At 41.3% G+C, this 19,867-nt stretch overlaps 1 protein-coding gene across 3 annotated transcripts in view; it reads right to left on the bottom strand.

Annotated features, from left to right (window-relative positions):
- The window catches only part of LOC132572476 (contactin-4), a 706,005-nt gene that overhangs the window by 168,799 nt on the left and 517,339 nt on the right, over nt 1-19,867 (bottom strand). For all 3 annotated transcript variants that reach the window (XM_060239572.1, XM_060239573.1, XM_060239570.1), the window contains exon 11: nt 5,294-5,444. In XM_060239572.1, the coding sequence (XP_060095555.1) occupies nt 5,294-5,444 (151 nt within the window). The remainder of the gene's footprint in view (nt 1-5,293; nt 5,445-19,867) is intronic.

Genomic DNA, 19,867 nt, shown 5'->3' with positions numbered 1-19,867 from the left:
ACCTCAATCTTATTAGATAAAGAATAGGTTGCTTGGTATGTTTAGGATAGTAGCTGGATGCATGTGGATATCTTTGTTACCAGTAGCTTTCTGATATAAGATGGTGTCTATCTGTACTTATTAAGGAGTGAGTGGACTGGCTATGTGTCTGTCATGCATGTGTATAGTGGTGTCCAGAAAATGTATTTCTTGCATAGATTACCGTAGTTAATTGAGAGTACACTGTTGCCTCCACACTTGAGAAGAGATGGATGGAGCATAACAGGGTCTCAGTTAATTACTTTCAGCATGCCACAGTTAAGAAGGTATATCTGCCCATCAATCTCCACTTCTTTTATATTTATGTCATTCACTATGTTTCCCCCCTGGAATTAAACCCAAGCAAATGGTGACCATACAAACTAAGCCTGTGTTCCAATTTAATTCTTGAATCTGTTAAACACCTTTATTAAGATGTGTGCTGATTTGCTGCTCACATATGTGTGTGTACTTATATATATGTATACGTGCACTTATATATACATAGATATACATTGAATATATATTTATTCAATGTATCTGAAGAAGTATGTGTGCACACAAAAGCTGTGCAATATATCTGCTCTGCCCCCCAGAGCAGAGAAATGCATTCCAATCTACCATTCCAAATTACATTAAGTAAAGGTAGTCCCCTGTGCAAGCACCAGTCATTTTCAACTCTGGGGTGACGTTGTTTTCACAATGTTTTCAAAGCAAACTTTTTACGGGGTGGTTTGCCATTGCCTTCTCCAGTCAGCTACACTTTCCCCCCAGCAAGCTGGGTACTCATTTTACCAACCTCGGAAGGATGGAAGGCTGAGTCAACCTCGAGCCGGCTACCTGAACCAGCTTCTGCTGGGATTGAACTCAGGTCGTGAGTAGAGGGCTCCGACTGCAGTACTGCATCTTTACCACTCTGCGCCACGGGGCTCTTGTTTTACATTACATGTAATTACATTACATTCTATTAATTACATTGCAATCTACTATTCCAACCTAATATCCCAGATTAGATAGATAGACAGATAGATAGATAGATAGATAGATAGATAGATAGATAGATAGATAGATAGATAGATAGATAGATAGATAGATAGATAGATAGATAGATAGATAGATAGGATGTATACCCTTTCTGGGGTATTTGAGTCCAGTGGTCTTAAAACTGCCACTGGATTTAAACTTTGTTCTGACTAGAAAAAAGGGCAGCTTGATTTTGTGGGACACCAGTAATAAATAGAGGGAGGGGACAGAGGTGAGTAGGGAATTATGAAGAAAAAAAAGTCCTCCCCTCCAAGTGTGGAAACCAGTCAAGTTTGCCCCAAGACCTTCAGCAGATTGACTAAATTTGTAACCAAGAGATTAAGAAAGGAAGTGGTGGTGGTGGTGGTGGTGTGTGTGTGTGTTTTAAGAAAGTCAAGATTCTCAAATGGATGCAATGGATTCTGCGTTTGTATCTACTAAACATTTCATTTTATTTTGATCAGGACAGCTAAATGATTTAATTCACAGCTAGAAAATACCAGTGTAAGTGCTGAACAGACATGTAGCAAGAAAATATGGAGTTTGGAGACTAAACATAAGTTATTAGGGTATACCTTGAAGCAAGCTTTGTTGCCTTAAGTGAGTCTGGTGATGTCTCTCATTGAGCTATATTTATAGTTTTTCCCTTGTCCAAACATTGTTATAATTATAATCATCAATAAAATAAAAATGGTAAAGCTCTTTGCACATCAATCACTTTAATATCAAATGACAACAATAAGACTAAAAAAACCCCTGGCAGCACAAAACAAAATTCTGAAAGTCACTCTGGATGATTTGCACTCCACAATGGAGACATTAATCTAACTCGTATTTATAATTTCAGATTCCAGAATGTGAATTATACTGCTGTTTTACACATTGCATTTTCCTATGGAAAAATATTTGTCGATATGTGAACACCAGTGGATTTTTATTTTGTATAACAAACATTCATATTCTGCTCTGTCTTAATATCCCAAGGCTGTCTAAACTATAGCCCTAATATGTGTGTGTGTGCATTAAAAAAATCTAATCCCAGGTTTTTTTTGTTCCTGCCATGTACACCAGGAAGACTTTATCTGTTGAGAGCCCTATTTTTTTTTTCAACAGCAGATAAAGCTACAGGTTAACCAGTCCCCAGGACTACAAAAAAAAAAAAAAAAGCTTCTAAATGGGTTCTCAGTTGGGATTTCTCCTTCAAGCAGAACCATAGAGCATTGCTGTGGTTTAAGAAGAGGGATCCAGTATGTCTGAGTAACTGTATTATATATGAGAAAATATATCTTGATGCAAATACTGGACATTTATATTCATAAAATCACAGAAACTGATAATGAACTCTAGATCAACTGCTCTTTATTTCCAGAGCTGAATTTGTAATATATAATGTATCTACATCTATTTCATGGCAACACATAATTTACCTTCTGGAGTAAGGCTTCTAAGCCTTACTTTGATGCCGTTATGCCTCCAAGAGAGGATTTCCATTATTATGGAGATGAACTACCTTTAATGACTGCAATAACTTAATTGTACCCTGGGGCAAAATTCCTAATAATGCAATTGTATAGCTTTCAAACAACCAGTAAGAGATACCTTCGGGGTGGGTTATTCATTAAGGGTGCAGTATACAGTTAGCTTCATAAGAAGAACAGAAAACCTGAAGAAAAAAACCCTTTTTCAGGAAAGGCTCTGCCTTCTGGGCAACATCACACTTGGTTCTGCTTCACCATCTGTGGAGCCTCCAGAGGAAAATTCCCAGCAACACAATAAGATTCATGTGATTGCCTTCTCTTGATATTCATTTCAAACAATGACATTCTGTTGTACATCTCCCCAAAAGGCAAGTTTTCCATGGAAAACATCAAGTTACGCAGCCATATTCTGAACATGTCTAAGAGAGCAATCCTAAACATGCTTACTGGGCAGGAAGTCTTCCTGCATCAGAGGGATTTCCTTTCAAGTAAACATATATTGGATTGGACTACATTAGCATGTTCCATTTTGAATGATTATTTTTTTCCAAGAGACCATGGCAACTTTGACTAAAGAGTTTGTTCAGGAAAACATCTTAAACATTTGATTAATGGACTTTCACTTAAAGATTTTCAAGTATTAATAAGGACTTCCACTTCTTTTTCCTGATGGGAATTTGACAGGGACACTTCTGCCAGAAAAGGCAGCAACATTAGGAATGGATAGGAAAGAATCTTTAAAGAGAAATCTTTAAAGGAAAACCTTTCTGTTCTACCTCTTCCTCTCCTTGACACTCCTCTGTCAATTTTTCATGTTTGACAGAGGCAAATTACATTCCGTCAATATCAGTTTTCTTGCTCAGCTTCAAGCTTATCTAAATCAACCAGACTGGCGGTAAGAGAAGCAGTTACTAAATAGGTCATTGAAATACTCGCTAAACTATACAGCTGTTCTGCATTTAGGTAAAAAAAACCGAATACATAATTATAGGATGAGGGAGATTTGTCTTGGCAGCAGTATGTGCTAAAAGGATCTAGGGATCTTAGTGGACCATGCACTGAACATGAGTCAGCAATGTGATGCAGTGGCTAAAAAGGCCAATGCTACTTTGGGCTGTATCAAGAGAAGTATAGTGTCCAGATCACATGAATTGATGGTATCATGTTACTCTGCTCTGGTTAGACCTCACCTAGAGTACTGTGTTCAGTTCTGGGTACCACAGTTTAAGAAGGATATAGACAAGCTGGAATGGATCCAGAGGAGGACAGTGAAGATAGTGAGAGGTCTGGAGACCATCCTATGAGGAAAGGATGACAGAGCTGGGTATGTTTAGCCTAGAGAGGAGATGACTGAGAGGTGATACGATCACCATCTTTAAGTACTTGAAGGGTTGCCATATAAAGGATGGTGCAAAATTGTTTTCTGTTGCCCTAAAAGGTCAGACCAGAACCAATGGGTTGAAATTAAATCAAAAGGGTTTCTGGCTAAACATTAGGAAGAACTTCCTGACAATTAGAGTTGTCCCTCAGTGGAACAGGCTTCCTTGTGAGAAGGTGTGCTCTCCTTCCTTGGAGGTTTTTAAACAGAGGCTAGTTGGCTATCTGACAGCAATGCTGATTCTGTGAATTAGGTAGATCATGGGAAGGGTTGCATCAGTGCTTAGTTCTTGTGGCCCTTTCTTTCCATACCCAGGAAAATGCTGATTGATACTTTGAAGTCAGTCAGCAATTTTTCTGCATGCCAGTTTGGCAAGAGATCTTGGAGGGTTTTGCCATCTTCTTGGCATGGAGGAGGGGTCCCTGGGAATGTATGTGTATGTGGGAAGTATTTGTGAAGTTCCTGCATTGTGCAGAGGGTTGGACAAGATGACCTTGGAGGTCCCTTCCAACTCTATGATTCTAAGTTCCCTCAAGTGGGTATACAGAACAATGAGAATGAAATGGATGGACCACAATGGCACTGACGGCCAAACTCCAACCAGTTGTATTAAAAAAAAAAGATTAAATAAGGAAGGGTGGGTTGCTCCCTCATTTTTTAAAAAAATATTTTTTTGTAAACCTGGGTGATTCCAGATCCCTAAATGACACCTATGACTAGTCTTGTGGTGATTTTGCTACACACATGTGAACATCCATGCACTATTGTAGTACTGATATTATTCTGCTCTTTACGTTTTTTTACAAAGATGTAAGGGTTTAATATTCCATTGTGCAGAACAATTGAAGTAAAATTTCCAGTTTTCCACCATTTGCTCTGCAACCCTTAAAGAATTATAATGTAGATAATGAAACTATGCACAAGCATCAATGCTACCCTCTCTCTCTCTGTATATACATACACGCACACAACATTACTTCTTTTTGTGCTTGCTGACATACATATCTAACCCCTCTAAGCATCCTACTTCAACCAGTTTTAAAGAATTTTCTCCAAAACAACATTACAATTGACCAGCTGATCCCTAAATTACTTCTCTTTAACATGACACCAAAAGAAATTGCCAAAAATAAGAAACCAACAATAGCCTCTAGGTTCCCCTGGGAAGAGGCTTTTGATAACTGCTCTTTTAAAGCAATTCAGAACGCATGTACTGCTCTTTAAAATGCTAGAAAGGGCAGGGTAATGTAACTGAGCGTAGCGACTGCAGGAATCAATATTGGCTTCCTTTGCCGAGGCTGAACACTTGCTCTTTTCACATTTATTTTCAAGCAGTTTTCAAGGAAAGTATTAATAATTTCAGCAGTGAAAACCAATAGTTATTTTTGGCTATTACCTCTCATTTTCTCTTAGGATCTCTTTTCCTTTCTTCCAAGTAAAGGTGGGTCTTGGAGAAGCTTTAGGTTTACACTCGATGGTTACTTCACCACCAACTTTTACAAGAGTTAATCTTTTCAAGAAGTTTTTGGAAAAATCTGGCCCCACAGCTGAAAGACAACATGGAAGAAGGCTTAGAATCAACCACAACCATCACAAACCAATTTTTTTTAAAAAAAACTGTTGAATGTTTATTTATTTATCTATCTATTGAACATAGTGAGTACAAATAACTGTCCTTCATAGAAGCTCTACAGTGACGGGATCAGCAATTAATAAACAAAACCAAAACAATACCATAGCTCTTAGTACGCTATGATTTCAAGGATACTGCAAACAAATCACACCTCTAAAGTTGTATGACGTTTTCCATATAAAACTCAGCAATCCCCAGTATGGTGCTTAGTGGCATCCTCAGCTGTGACACAAACAGATTTGCTATCAAACTGTCTTTTAAATTTCTCTCTCTAACCACCTAGGAAACAATCCCTTATCTTCATTTGGAAAGTGAAACAAAGTCACTGTTTCCCCAAAGCAGCCTAATGCTTGTTTAGAAAGTTCCTTCTCAGGGTTGCGAGAGTTTTACAAACAAAATGGACCATAATATGGAAGGCTGCAGCAATGAGGTGGAAGGCAGGGAAATTGTCTCCTCATGCTTCCAGTGGTGAATTTTATCAGCAGAGGAGAGATAAGGAAGCAATTTTTCCTGATTTTTCCTTCATCAGCACACCACCCCATTCTGCAGTGTGTTTTGTCTGAAAGGGTCTCCTGACCTTCAGAGTGGATTTTCAGAGGAAACTGCAGGATGGATTCAACTCTATATCTCCTGGCTATTATTTTCACAATTATTCATTATATGAAGTGTTTTCTGTCTTCCCTGTGTCCTGAATCGCTGTCTATTATAGATTGGGCAACCCAATCTATAAATTCTTGGGCATATCCACCTATTCCCTTGTGCCACTCCTTTCATACCCACCAAACGGGTATACCCTGCCACTAATCACCTGCATGCCTGAGCTAGCCTCTCAACAAATCCATAGCTCACTAGTTATCAAAGAAGATTGTAGACAGCACTTTTAATGCATTAGCACCCAGAAAGGGTTTTCTATTTCCAGTGTCAACTTGGGGTGGGAATATCTGCTACTCTATAGTAGATAGGGAGATGAAGGACTAAGGACCTGATGCTAGATGAGGGCAAAGAAAGGAAACATATCCATTGCACAGGTGTGGGGAGGGAAAGATGGTGGCTTCCCATTGCCTGCCTCTGCATGCATAGCAACCCTGGACCTCCTTGGTGGTCTCCCATCCAAGTACTAACTAGGGCTGACCCCGTTTATCTTCCAAGACCTGATGAGATCAGGCTACTGTGCCCTGCCCTGGATAGCCCAGGCAAGCTCAATCTTGTCAGATCTTGGAAGCTAAGCAAGGTTGACTCTGGCAAGTACTTGGATGGGAGACCTCTTTGGAATACCAGGAGTTGGGAGGGCAGGGGCAGGCTTTATTCAGCCACCTCCCTGAATATTCTCCAGGTCCCCAGTAGGGGTCAGTCACCAGAGGTTGCCATGACTTCCAGGTGAACACACATTCACATGCACATATAAATAAAAAACGAGAGGGATCAGGCAAGCCTGGGCCATCCAGGTTTAGGCCTTCCATGCCTTCCCTCAAATGGCATGAATGGTGGAATGTGGAAAGGGGTACAGAGCGCACATACTAGGCCTGAAAAACTATGATGGCAAACATGACGGGTGAAGAAAGTGCAACAAGGCCAACCATACTGGGATTTGATCTGATCAAAAAGAGCTGTAGCAGAACTCAACCAGCTAGCTGTAAAACATCAGATCAGATTGTTTCTGATCAGTTTTACTTGTTCACATTGTAAACACACTGCCTAAATATCACAAGACTGCATGGTGATGACTGAACATGAAGCGGAAAACATGAGGCTTCTAAACAATGGAACGGGAGAATGCAAACAGAAAAAATGGTAATGAAGCTATTTTCATGCCCGCGTTAAACATTATCAGCAAAAGGCAGATGCTAGTATTTCATAGTACAGAATATAGCTACACAATTCAAAGTGAAGCAGAGTATATTATTGGATGTGTGTGCTCTAACTAAAGACTTCTAATTATAGCAGCCTTCTTCCCCACAGTATTCACTGGACAGCCAAGCATCAGCTTCAAGTTTCATTTCCAATACATTTAGGACATCTATTCATTCCATGTTTATTTTAAAGTCTCTTGGTGTTACAACAACTTGCAGCAGCAAGAAAGTGCAGTTCCCTTTGATGTTGTAGCTACACACAATGAAGACCTAAAACTTGGCTGAAACTCTTTGCCTTCTGAGGGGAAAAAAAAGAAAGCTGATTGTGAGCCTGTTTAGATTAAGACTAGATTAGTCATGGAAGCAGTTCTCAGCCACAGTAAAGTGATCTGCAAAGCTATAGGGACACGTTGAACACTGAAACTAAATTTTGTTCCTGATTTAAATTGAACAATTGAATTATTCTAAAAGGGACATGTATATATATTTTTTCCGTTAGTTCAAAACAACAACCAACTGACAGACATCTTCAATACACACAATTCAGTTTGCTTTCCAGTTACATTCATCCTTCATCTCCCTTTCACTTATTCAGCTAAGGTTCAAGAGGGAACCAGGCTTGCTGTACAACCATGATACTTTTGTGATGGCTGTCAAGTGCAGTGTGGGCTGCATTAAATATCCTGGAGCTTATCATCCCTCTTGGGAAGATGCCATACGCTGGCAGAGAAAGAGTAGGAATCAGCGCTTCAGAGTTTCTTCTTTGGTGGACATAGCATGGTGACTGCAACCAAAATGGGCCTTAATCTTTTCAAAGCATATGCCAGATCCAGTCAACAGTTTGGAAATCACCACTTTAGACCACCTTTTCCCATTCTCTGCTGTTGTAGAACTAGTTTCTTTTGGCTAGGATGGGAAATAAAAAGTTTTGATTTTAAAAAAAGTCAGCAGACTATTCTACTTCTCACTAGGTATTTGACAGCTTTTTTGGAGATATATATTTTATTGCAGTATTTTAAATAGGGTACAGAAAAAAGGACATGAAGAGGGAAAAGGAATGAAGGTGAGGCACTTTTAACAAATATTAAAAACAGTATTTAAAAATGGATTAATAAATCTAACTAACTCATTGTAATATTCCTCAGTTAAATTTTCCTTCTTGTGAATGTGAAAAAAGTAAATAAACTGTTAATGTATGTCTTCCTCTATATAGGGAATTTCATCTGATTTTTTACTTCTATTATTGACCTTCTTTTCCTTTGTTTTCTTAAGCAGTATGACAACTAATGTCCAGGCTTGTTTGCATGTTCAAAATGGTTTTAATAAAGCTTATTTTTTTTCTGGATTCCTTCTGTTTCAATCAAATTTGATTGGTTTTTCAATTTTTAAAGAGATTTCTTTGATGTCTTTATATGCTGCTCTTCCTGTGTCTGAATTCTTTCTATTATTTTGTCACCTTTTCCATTTTTCCTTCTTTTTATTTGATGCAATCACAATAATATTTCCTCTCATAAAAACTCCACTTGCCTCCCAAGTTGTTGTCCTAGACACATCTTTTGATATATTGAACTTGACAAATTTGGCTAGATCCTTTTTTACATTTCTCAATTACTTCATTTTGAAGCACGATATCATGGTTTAATCTCCACTTTCTATTCTCTAATCTTGTCTCTTGCAAGGAAAGCCAAAGTGGGTTATGGTCTGGAAATATCTTCAGTCAGATCTCAGCATTTTTTAGGTTTCTGGTTAATGTTTTAGATATCCAACATATGTCGGTTCTGGAATAAGTTTGCTGTCTGTCAGAGTGGAAAGTGTAATTTGTGGATTTAGGATTCATCACTCTCCAAATATCAATTAAGTGTAGCAAGTTCATATACTGAACAACATTCTTTGGTAGTCTGCCCCCTCTTTTCCATGCCTTTGGATAGTTCTTCTGGTAGGTTTTTGGCTTGTTCAATTGAAGATACAGTTCTACCCTTTGGTAAATGCACCTCTAGTGCAAATAGGATTCTCCACTGATAATTTATGTCTTTCTTTAGAAGGATCTGTCTTCTTGGAAGACCTGAATTTCAGTTTCGTGGATGTTAAGAGGAGAAATTCTCCATTTGTTCAATATAAAATCATTTGTTCTCTTGTGTGTAAATTTCCCCAAGATATCACACAGAATTTTATTCTTGATGGCAAATTTGGAATTACTTCTGTATATGTGGTCAATATTGGGAAAATCTCCTTCAATCTTGTAACGATCTTGTAATAGCTTATGAAAATCACCTTCAAGGTTAGTTTTCCTAAAGTCTTCTGGAACAGAACAAAACCTAGGGCTGCAGGTTCTGCTCTGTATCTCCAAAATCTTGATCCTTTGATTAGCTTTATCCGATAGTTGTTCATGAGCTTCTAGATGTAGTTCCAATTCTTTATGTTGTCCCTGGATCTGAACTATCTTTTCTGTATTTTCTTGGATCTTTTTTTTTAGTTTGTGCAAGACCACTAGCTATTTCTTGTCTCAGAGATTAAAATTCTTTTTTTATATATAATCAGAAGTGTTTCTTGTCCTTTAGTTGTTTGAGCCTGAATAATCTAGGTATTTGACAATTTGTGAAGCTAATCTAATGGTTCAGAGCCTGGAGAAAAGCATTAATATAGGACATGGGCAGAGGATGTACAGAGAATGCTTAGTATGATTCTCAGCAATAACATTTCAGGTGGAAAATACCAGCCATAATCTTTGGAGATGTAAGCTTATGTTGTGAAGGAGGAGGAGATTGGATTCATACCCCACCCTTCACTCAGAATGGTTTACAATCTCCTTTCCCTTCCTCAAGAAGGCAGAGATAGCAGGTCCACTACTGGTTTTAGGTTTTAAAAGTAGTCAGTCTTAAAAAAGGTAGCTTCTTGCACAGCACAAATGAACACTGTGGTAACTTCCTTCAATATTCAGTTTTAGTGCCATGATACTGCAACATTGATGCAAGTCCTTGATTTTATTCACTGCACTCTGTGGCTTTGGTTTCACCCCCAGTGCCAAGTGAGGTTGCAACCCAAGGCTCAGAATTATATATTCATTCTCCATCTGCTAAAAGAACAGAAGCATCTAGCACTCTTTCTTTTAGTCAATTGTTCATAAAAGTGATGGATTGATGGAAGGCAGGAATATCATCACAAAGCTCTTTTCACAAAAAATTATGGTCGGATAAGAGGAATTTCTACTTGCAAACTTAATGCCAAAGCAAACGTGGTTTCCAGACTCTTGCTTTTTGATTATGACAATATTCAAAGAGCAACACAAGAAACATTTCCACAGCAAAAGTGAAGGCAGAACTGTCACTGATAGATTAAAAAAAACAATAACAGCATGAGAAAGATGCCTGCTTCCAATCCAGCTACAGATGCAGGACTCTGCATACTTGTCATATTTGTATGTCATGTATTTTTCCTACATGTTGTGAACAGTAGTTCAGGAAAGACTGCTATCTCCAGCCAGTACTGAGTTCAGATAAAGAACAAAAACTGCTGTAAGAAACTTGCAAGAAGGCAGTATGTGTCAGATGTTGAGGCATGTGACAAGTTAGGCAGGATGAAAGTGTACAAAGTCAAGACAGTGCCACAAGTTATAGAGTACAGTAGAATCAGCATCAGGAAAGGACAGTGTTTAGGATCTGTGGAGAGGAAGTCCAAGGAGGGAGCATGGTCTGCAGTAGAACGAGTAGATTCAAATCCAGTAGAACCTTAGAGACCCACAATATTTTGGCAGTATTTGCTTTCCCTTTATCAGATAGAGGTAGGAAAGGAGATCTGAGTCCTTATATTCTAGTCAGAAGGTAGGAGAGGTGTTGAAAAGAAGGAACTCAGGATGCAGAGGTACAAAGTGCACAGTAATCAGCTTGATAAGAGCTGAGGGGAAATGCTTAGGGGCAAAAAATTAGCACCTGTAATAAAACAAGAATCCTCTGTCCCAAGGGGAGAGGGTCCACTGTTCCGAATGAACTTGTGAATGACCTCAGGTTGAGCAATCTCAGGTTGTAATCTCCCCTTAAAACTTCTCTGTGAGAACTGACACACTTAGGTCAGCAATGGAATGACCTGAAAGAGTAAAGTCTTCTCCCATTAATGTTTGAGTTGTGCTTTTTAATGTCAAGTTTATGTCCATTTATTCTTTAATGTAGACATTTGATGGCATATATAAAGTTGGAAAATGAACAAGTGAACAAACATGAGATGGTATGTCTGATGTTGTTAGGTGTGGTGATCGTGTTGTCAGGGTGAATATGGGGACAGAGCTGGCATCTTGGTTTATTGAAGGCCCTGGTCTCAGAGTCCATGTCTGTGTTATTGGTTTGTTGAAGGCCCTGGTCTCAGAGTCCATGTCTGGGTATTGCTGTGGGTGAAATGTTGTTTAAAGTTAGGAAGTGCTCTGTGGGCAAGAACATAAGAGAAGTCATATTGGATCAGGCCAATGGCCCATCCAGTCCAACACTCTGTGTCACACAGTGGCCAAAATACACACAAACACACACTGTGGCTAATAGCCACTGATGGACCTGTGCTCCATATTTTTATCCAATCCCCTCTTGAAGCTGGCTATGCTTGTAGCCGCCACCACCTCCTGTGGAAGTGAGTTCCACATGTTAATCACCCTTTGGGTGAAGAAGTACTTCCTTTTATCCGTTTTAACCCGACTGCTCAGCAATTTCATTGAATGCCCACGAGTTCTTGTATTGTGAGAAAGGGAGAAAAGGACTTCTTTCTATACTTTCTCCATCCCATGCATAATCTTGTAAACCTCTATCATGTCACCCCGTAGTCGAAATTTCTCCAAGCTAAAGAGCACCAAGCGTTTTAACCTTTCTTCATAGGGACAGTGTTCCAAACCTTTAATCCTTCTAGTTGCCCTTTTCTGGACTTTTTCCAATGCTATAATATCCTTTTTGAGGTACAGTGACCAGAATTGCACAGAGCACTCCAAATAAGACCGCACCATCGATTTACATAGAGGCATTATGATACTGGCTGATTTGTTTTCAATTCCATTCCTAATAATTCCCAGCATGGTGTTGGCCTTTCTTATTGCAATCGCACACTGTCTTGACATATTCAGTGAGTTATCTACCACGACCCCAAGATCTCTCTCTTGGTCAGTCTCAGCCAGTTCACACCCCATCAGCTTGTATTTGTAGCTGGGATTCTTGGCCCCAATGTGCATTACTTTGCACTTGGCCACATTGAACCTCATCTGCCACGTTGACGCCCACTCACCCAGCCTCAACAGATCCTTTTGGAGTGCCTCCCAATCCTCTCTGGTTCTCACCACCCTGAACAATTTAGTGTCATCTGCAAACTTGGCCACTTCACTGCTTACTCCAAACTCCAGATCATTAATTAACAAGTTAAAGAGCATGGGACCCAGTACTGAGCCCTGCGGCACCCCACTGCTTACTGTCTTCCACTGCGAAGACTGCCCATTTATACTCACTCTCTGCTTCCTATTAATTAGCCAGTTTTTGATACACAAGAGGACCTGTCCTTTTACTCCATGACTCCCGAGCTTACTAAGGAGCCTCTAATGAAGAACTTTATCAAAAGCTTTCTGGAAGTCAAGGTAAACAACATCTATTGGGTCCCTTTGTCCACATGCTTGTTCACCCCCTGAAAGAACTGTAACAGGTTAGTGAGGCAAGATCTTTCCTTACAGAACCCATGCTGAGTTTTCCTCAATAACCCGTGTTCATCAATGTGCCTACTCATTCTGTCCTTGATAATGGCTTCTACCAACTTTCCCGGTATTGAAGTCAGACTGATTGGCCTGTAATTTTCCGGATCTCCTCTGGAACTCTTATTAAAGATGGGGGTGACATTTGCTACCTTCCAGTCCTCAGGAACAGAGGCAGATTTCAATGAAAGTTTACAGATTTTTGTCAGGAGATCCACAAGTTCTACTTTGAGTTCTTTCAGAACTCTTGGATGTATGCTGTCCAGACCTGGTGACTTCATAGTTTTTAATTTGTCTATCAGTTGTAGGACCTCCTCTCTTGTCACCTCAATCTGATTCAGGTCTTTCAACACCCCTTCCAAAATTAGTGGTTCTGGAGCAGGCAAACACTTCTCGTCTTCCACAGTGAAGACGGAGGCAAAAAATGCATTCAACTTCTCAGCCATTTCCCTATCTTCCTTCAGTAACCCTTTGACCTCTTGGTCATCCAAGGGCCCCACTGCCTCCGTGGCTGGTTTCCTGCTTCTAATATATTTGAAGAAATTTTTACTGTTGGTCTTTATGTTTTTTGCAATATGCTCCTCTTTTTGCCTGCCTGATCACAGTCTGGCATTTGATTTGCCACAGCCTGTGTTCCCTTTTATTAATCTCATTTGGACTAGCTTTCCACCGCTTAAAGGAGTCCTTCTTACCTTTTACAGCTTTCATTACTTTGTTTGTTAAGCCTGCAGGCCTTCTCTTATACCACTTTGTGCCTTTCCTAACTTGTAGTATATATTTTATCTGAGCTTCTAGGATTGTAGTTTTAAATAGCTTCCAAGCTTCCCCAAGGGTTTTGACCGTATTTACCTTTTCTTTCAGTTTCTTCTTCACATGCCTCCTCATCTCAGAGAATTTATCCCTTTTAAAGTTAAACATGGTTGTGCTGGTCTTTTGGGGCAACTCCCTATTTATACAAATGGTGAAATCAATAACGTTATGGTCACTGCTCCCAAGCGGTGCGATCACTTTTACGTCTCTCACCAAGTCTTGGCCATAACTTAGGACCAAATCCAGGATCACCTCATCCCTGTAGGTTCTGTGACCATCTGCTCCATAGCACAGTCATTGAGAGCATCAAGAAACTCAATCTCTTTCTCTCCACCAGAACACATATTGACCCAATCAATCTGCGGGTAGTTGAAATCACCTATTGCAACACAGTTTTTACGTTTAGCCGCTATCCTGCCATCATATTATAATCGTCCTCTATCTTTTGATTTGGTGAGTGATAACAAACTCCCATAGTTAAATTTCCTTTTGGGCCCTCTATTTCAACCCAAAACATTTCTAGAAGGGAATCTAATTCTTTGACCTCAGTCTTACTGGACTGTATACCCTCTCTGACAAACAGAGCCACCCCACCTCCAACCCTTCCCTTCCTATCCTTTCGATATAACTTATATCCAGGAATCACTGTGTCCCACTGATTCTCCTCATTCCACCAAGTTTCTGAAATTCCCACAATGTCTATGTTTTCTCCCAACACTGAACATTCCAACTCACCAATTTTACTTTGAAAACTTCTAGATTTGTATACAAACATCTATAATTTCCCAGGCAAGTTAGGCCCGCAACCTTCCTCCTGCTGCCTTGAGACTTTGGCAGACACTCCATACTGTTTGACACCATCTCAGTGGACAACTCTGATCCATTACCTGGGAGAAAAGTAACAGCTAACCCTTCATCACTTTGAGATGAGTCCTCCCGAACCAGAGACATTTCATCTCCTGTCGGCTTTAGTTTAAAAACTGCTCTGCCACCTTTTTTATTTTAAGCGGCAGCAGCTTGGTTCCATCTGGGGACAAGTGGAGACTGTCTCTTTTGTACAGCTCTCGCTTGTTCCAGAAAGCATCCCAGTGCCTAACAAACTTAAACCCTTCCTCCCTACACCATCATCTAATCCACACGTTGAGACTTCTAAATTGTGCCTGTCTCTCCAGCCCTGCATGTGGAACAGGTAGCACTTCTGAGAAGGCTACCTTGGAGGTCCTGGCCTTAAATCTCCTGCCTAGCAGCCTAAATTTTTCCTCCAGGACCTCACGACTGCATTTCCCCACATCGTTGGTGACAACATGCACCACGACCACTGGCTCCTCCCTAGCACTGTCTATCAGCCTATCTACTACATGCGTAATGTCCGCTACCAGGCAGGCAAGTCACCATACAGTCAGTACGTGGTTTTGCCAACCAGCTGTCTACTTGCCTAAGGATCAAATCACCAACTACCAAGACCCCCCCTCTCTCCCTGCCCAGGGATGGTTCCTTGGCGTGAAAGGATACCTGCTCAACAACTGAAGAAGAGGTCTCTACTGAGGGCGCATTCCCCTTATCCTCAGCCCAGTGCCCTGTTCCCTCTTGACCCTCATGCTCTCTGGCAGCAATGGGGCTGCATGTTCAGAGTGGGGCTCATCTAATACGTCCCTGAGAGTCTTCCCCGAGTGCCTAAGTGACTGTCTTTACTTCTCCAGGTCAGTCACATTGGCCTCAAGGGTATGAACTCATTCCCTGAGGGCCAGGAGCTCAAAGCATCGAGCACACATCCAAGATTTCTGTCCTGTGGGCAGATAGTCATACATGTGACACTCAGTACAAAACACTGGAAAATCCCCACCCCCCTGCTGGCATTCTACCTTCATGATAACGTTTTTCAAAAATATATAGTCCCCTTTTAAATCCTGTTTGTTTATGTGGCTCTCCTTCTGGAGGGTCTACTTACCTTATTGGGAACACAAGGAATCTGGTGTTCTTACAGAGCCCCCAGGCTAAGAGCCCTTTAGCTCGCGCCAAAGGCTCGCGCCTCTGGCAAGGCGCAGCTTAATAATGCAAAGAGGGTGGGGAACACAGCCACTCCTAATCAATCAGCAACAATCACCTTCAGCCCACTCAAACCAAACAAACAGCAGTTCCCCAGCAACCACAAACTCAGAATTTTCAGCAATCACACAATCACAATCAAGAAAAGGTTTGCCTCCCAGTGCCTGTGAGATGGGAGTATCATTGTCAAGCATATGTTGTAGGTTGTTAGTAACAGGTTTAACTGAGAGCTGGTAGGGGCAGTGGCTCAAAGGCAGAACATCTGCTTGGTGTGCAGAAGATCCCATGTTCAAGTCTTGGAATCCAGTTCAGAGGATCAGGTAGTGGGTGATGTGAAAGACTACCTGAAACTCTGGAGAGTCACTACCAGTCTGAGTAGACAATACTGATTATGATGGACCAGTGGTCTGATTCAGTACAAGGTAGATCCATGTGCTCCATGTGCTAGACTAAAATAGCATGGCCTGGGATCACCCAGTAAGCTTCCATAGGTCTCTCAGATCTTAGCCTGACCACTATATCTCACTAGTGCTAAAGGAGACTAGCACAAGCCACAGAAAATCAGGCTTCTATCTCACAATAAAGGAAACATAAGACAAAAACACACATAGGCAAAAAGCAGTCTAGCTCTTAATGTTTGCATTGATCATTTGCTAATAAAGGGATATATGACATAAAAACTTGTACCTGAATATATGAACTAGCTCAATTGAAAATCATTCATACCAGATTATATAAACATTTTGGTTGCATTTAGATGTCATAATGAACCATTTCACACCATGGTTTGATTAAACTCAAGTTTAGTGTGATGTCTGAATGCAGGTTGCCCAATAAATTGTCATTTGTGGTTTGTTAACTAGTTTTTACTAAATGTCTGTTCAGGGGTGTCAAATGTCTGGCCCGTGTGCAAAAAATGGCCCACCCATGGCTTTAATCAGGCCTGCAGGTCTCCTTTCTTCCCACTCCCTCCTGTCCTCACCTTTGAAGCTCCAAGGCTGCTAAAGTTCCCAGCTTGTTCTTCCTTGTCTTTGCAGGCTGAAGCAAGAAGCAATTCTTGTAAAGCTGTAAAGAAAATGCAGAATGGGCTTTCCATTAAAGTCTCTTAATGGAAAATCCATTCACTGTGTTTTCCTTGCAGCTTTGTATTTTAATGGAGTGGAGTATGGTATTTCCTTGCAGCTGCAATGTGTTTTAATTGAGTGGAGCTCATTTTTACCTTTCAGCGTTTATATGTTCAGTTAGAAGCTGTTCCTTGCTGAAGTTGTGTAACCTTGCAAATAAAGGGTTGATGCTTTGAGCTAGCAGGTCTTTGCTGAATGGGAGCTTAGAACTGGTGCCTAGTGCTAGCAGGGAGAAGACTCAGTGGCTGGCACTAGAGGCCACATGGCTGCACCTTCTCTTTCCCCGCCAGCCAGCTGAGCAGAGAGGGGGATTTTAAACCCACCTCTCTGCTCAGTAGTCGCGGGGGGGGGGGGAAGAAAGGGGAAGTACAGCTTCTTGCTAGCAGAAAGAAAACTTGGTGGACAAGGAGGCCAGGTCACTGCCCCCTTTCTCCCCTCTCTTCCCCCGCCTGCTCAGTGATCTGCTCAGGTGGGGAAAAGAGAGGGGAGTCACAACCCAATGGTCAACTCCTGATCACCCCATAGTCACTCTAGGCTCCATCACCCTTCAGGAGAAGGAAAGAGGAGACCAGCAAGCTGGGGAATAAGGGGTACCCCTAATTCCAGAGGGGGCAGTGCACCTACTGCCCCACAGCTGGCTACAGCTCTGAAACCTCACACCACCTATTTCCAGATCTTTTAACTGGAGATACTGGGGATTGAACCTAGAATCTTCTGCATGTCAAGCAGATGCTTCAGTACTGAGCCACAGTCCCTCCCTCACAGTGCTCCTCTTGGCCTCCTGCATACCCAGTGGGAAGCACAGACTAACAAGAAATCCTACAATACCAGCAGAATTCAATTATCAAAAGTAGTTTTCAAAGACATGGCCTCCCTTTGCCTTCTTACCACCCCATTAACCACCTCCTCCCCCAAAAATAACACTTTAGAGTCTAACAAAATAAAGTGCAAAATCTGTGACTAGATCTTTCCAGTAGACAAGTGCAAGAGTCCAGTAGCATCTTAAAGATTAACAAAATTTGTGGTAGGGTATGAGCTTTCGTGAGTCACCGCTCACTTCTTCAGATATGCAGTATCTTCCCAGTACTTTAAAAGGGAAAATGGGAGCTATGTGGGCCCCTGATTCAGACTGGGGCTATAACACATGAGGCAGAATTTAATTTCCCCACCCTTCCCTGTTTTTGGCTATTGAAGTTGCTCCTCATGCAGCTGAAGTGATTCCATAACACTTGCTAATGAAGACACGTGAGCCATATTAACACTGGAAAAGGAAACAAGGGCCCCAAAAAGAAAAAGGAAAAAAGATAGTACTCTCTTTACTTGTATTTCTTTTCCTTTCTAGGGGGAAAAATTCAGCACCATATGTGTGAGCATTTGAATTGGTGAAACCATGTTGGGTTGGAAGGGTTAATACTCTTCTTCTGATGTAACCCCAGTCTGAATAGGGAGTAATTTCCATTAAAAACAAACTCTAAAAGACCCAAAATCTCCCATAATCTTTGTCTTCTTAAGTCAAGGGTGGGGAACCTTTTTTCTGCCAAGGGCCATTTGGATATTTATAACATTATTTATTTATTTATTTATTTATATTTATTTTATTTTATTTGTATCTTGCCCTCCCCGCCGAAGCAGGCTCAGGGCGGCTCACAGCATAAAAACACTAAAAACAGTTAAAACAATACACATTATCAATCATACATTCCATAAATTTATTTTATAGTTAAAACAATCAAAATTCGTTTGGTGCTAGGTCTTGATGTTATACATATTTCAGTTTTTCAATGGCAATGGTATTCCTTCTACGATGTAGGCTCCGTGTTAATTAAAAGCCAGCTGGAAGAGAGTGGTTTTGCAGGCCTTGCGGAATTGGGCAAGGTTCCACAAGGCCTGCACTTCCTCTGGCAGTTGATTCCTCCAGTGGGAGGCTGCAACCGAGAAGGCCCTTTCTCTGGTGACTTTCAGTTTGGCCTCCTTTGGCCCAGGGATTACCAGACTTTGTGAACCAGACCCTCTGGGGAATATATGGGAAGAGACGGTCCCTAAGGTAGGCAGGTCCTCGGCCATATAGGGCTTTAAAGGTAATAACCAGCACCTTGTAACGAATCCGGTATACTATTGGCAGCTAGTGCAGTTCCCGCAGCCCTGGCTGTATTTGCTCCTACCTAGGGAGCCCCAATAACAGCCTGGCCGCTGCATTCTGCACTAACTGCAGTTTCCAGGTTCAGCACAGGGGCAGCCCCATGTAGAAGGCTTTACAGTAGTCCAACCTTGAAGTGACCATTGTATGGATCACTGTTGCTAGGTTGCCGCGCTCCAGGAAGGGGTCCAGCTGCCTTACCTGCCTAAGGTGAAAAAAGGTGGATTTAGCAGTGGCTGCTATCTGGGCCTCCATTGTCAAGGCAGGCTCCAGTAGCACCCCCAAGCTCTTGACCTTGTGCGCCATTTTCAGTCGTCCACCGTCAAATGCTGGTAGGGGGATTTCCCTGCCCAGACCGCCGCGACTAAGGCAAAGGACCTCTGTTTTCACTGGATTCAACTTCAACCTACTCAGCCTGAGCCATCCTGCCACAGCTGGCCAGATCCAGATTTTCTGGGACACAGTCAGGCTGGCCGTCCATCAGTAGATAGAGCTGGGTGTCATCAGCATATTGGTGGCAACCCAACCCATTCACAGGCTATACTAAATTATCAACTTAAAAACAGTGCTCCGCCAAGGGAGAACTATTCAGGCGAGCAAAATTAATGTAAATAATTGTTTTTCTATTTGAAGTCATGTGGGGAGAGCTTAATTTGGCACACC

The sequence above is a fragment of the Heteronotia binoei genome, chromosome 5 (assembly GCF_032191835.1).
Source record: "Heteronotia binoei isolate CCM8104 ecotype False Entrance Well chromosome 5, APGP_CSIRO_Hbin_v1, whole genome shotgun sequence".
Lineage (NCBI taxonomy): Eukaryota > Metazoa > Chordata > Lepidosauria > Squamata > Gekkonidae > Heteronotia > Heteronotia binoei.
Note: the sequence above shows the minus strand (reverse complement) of the source record. Positions and strands in the feature narration are given on the sequence as shown.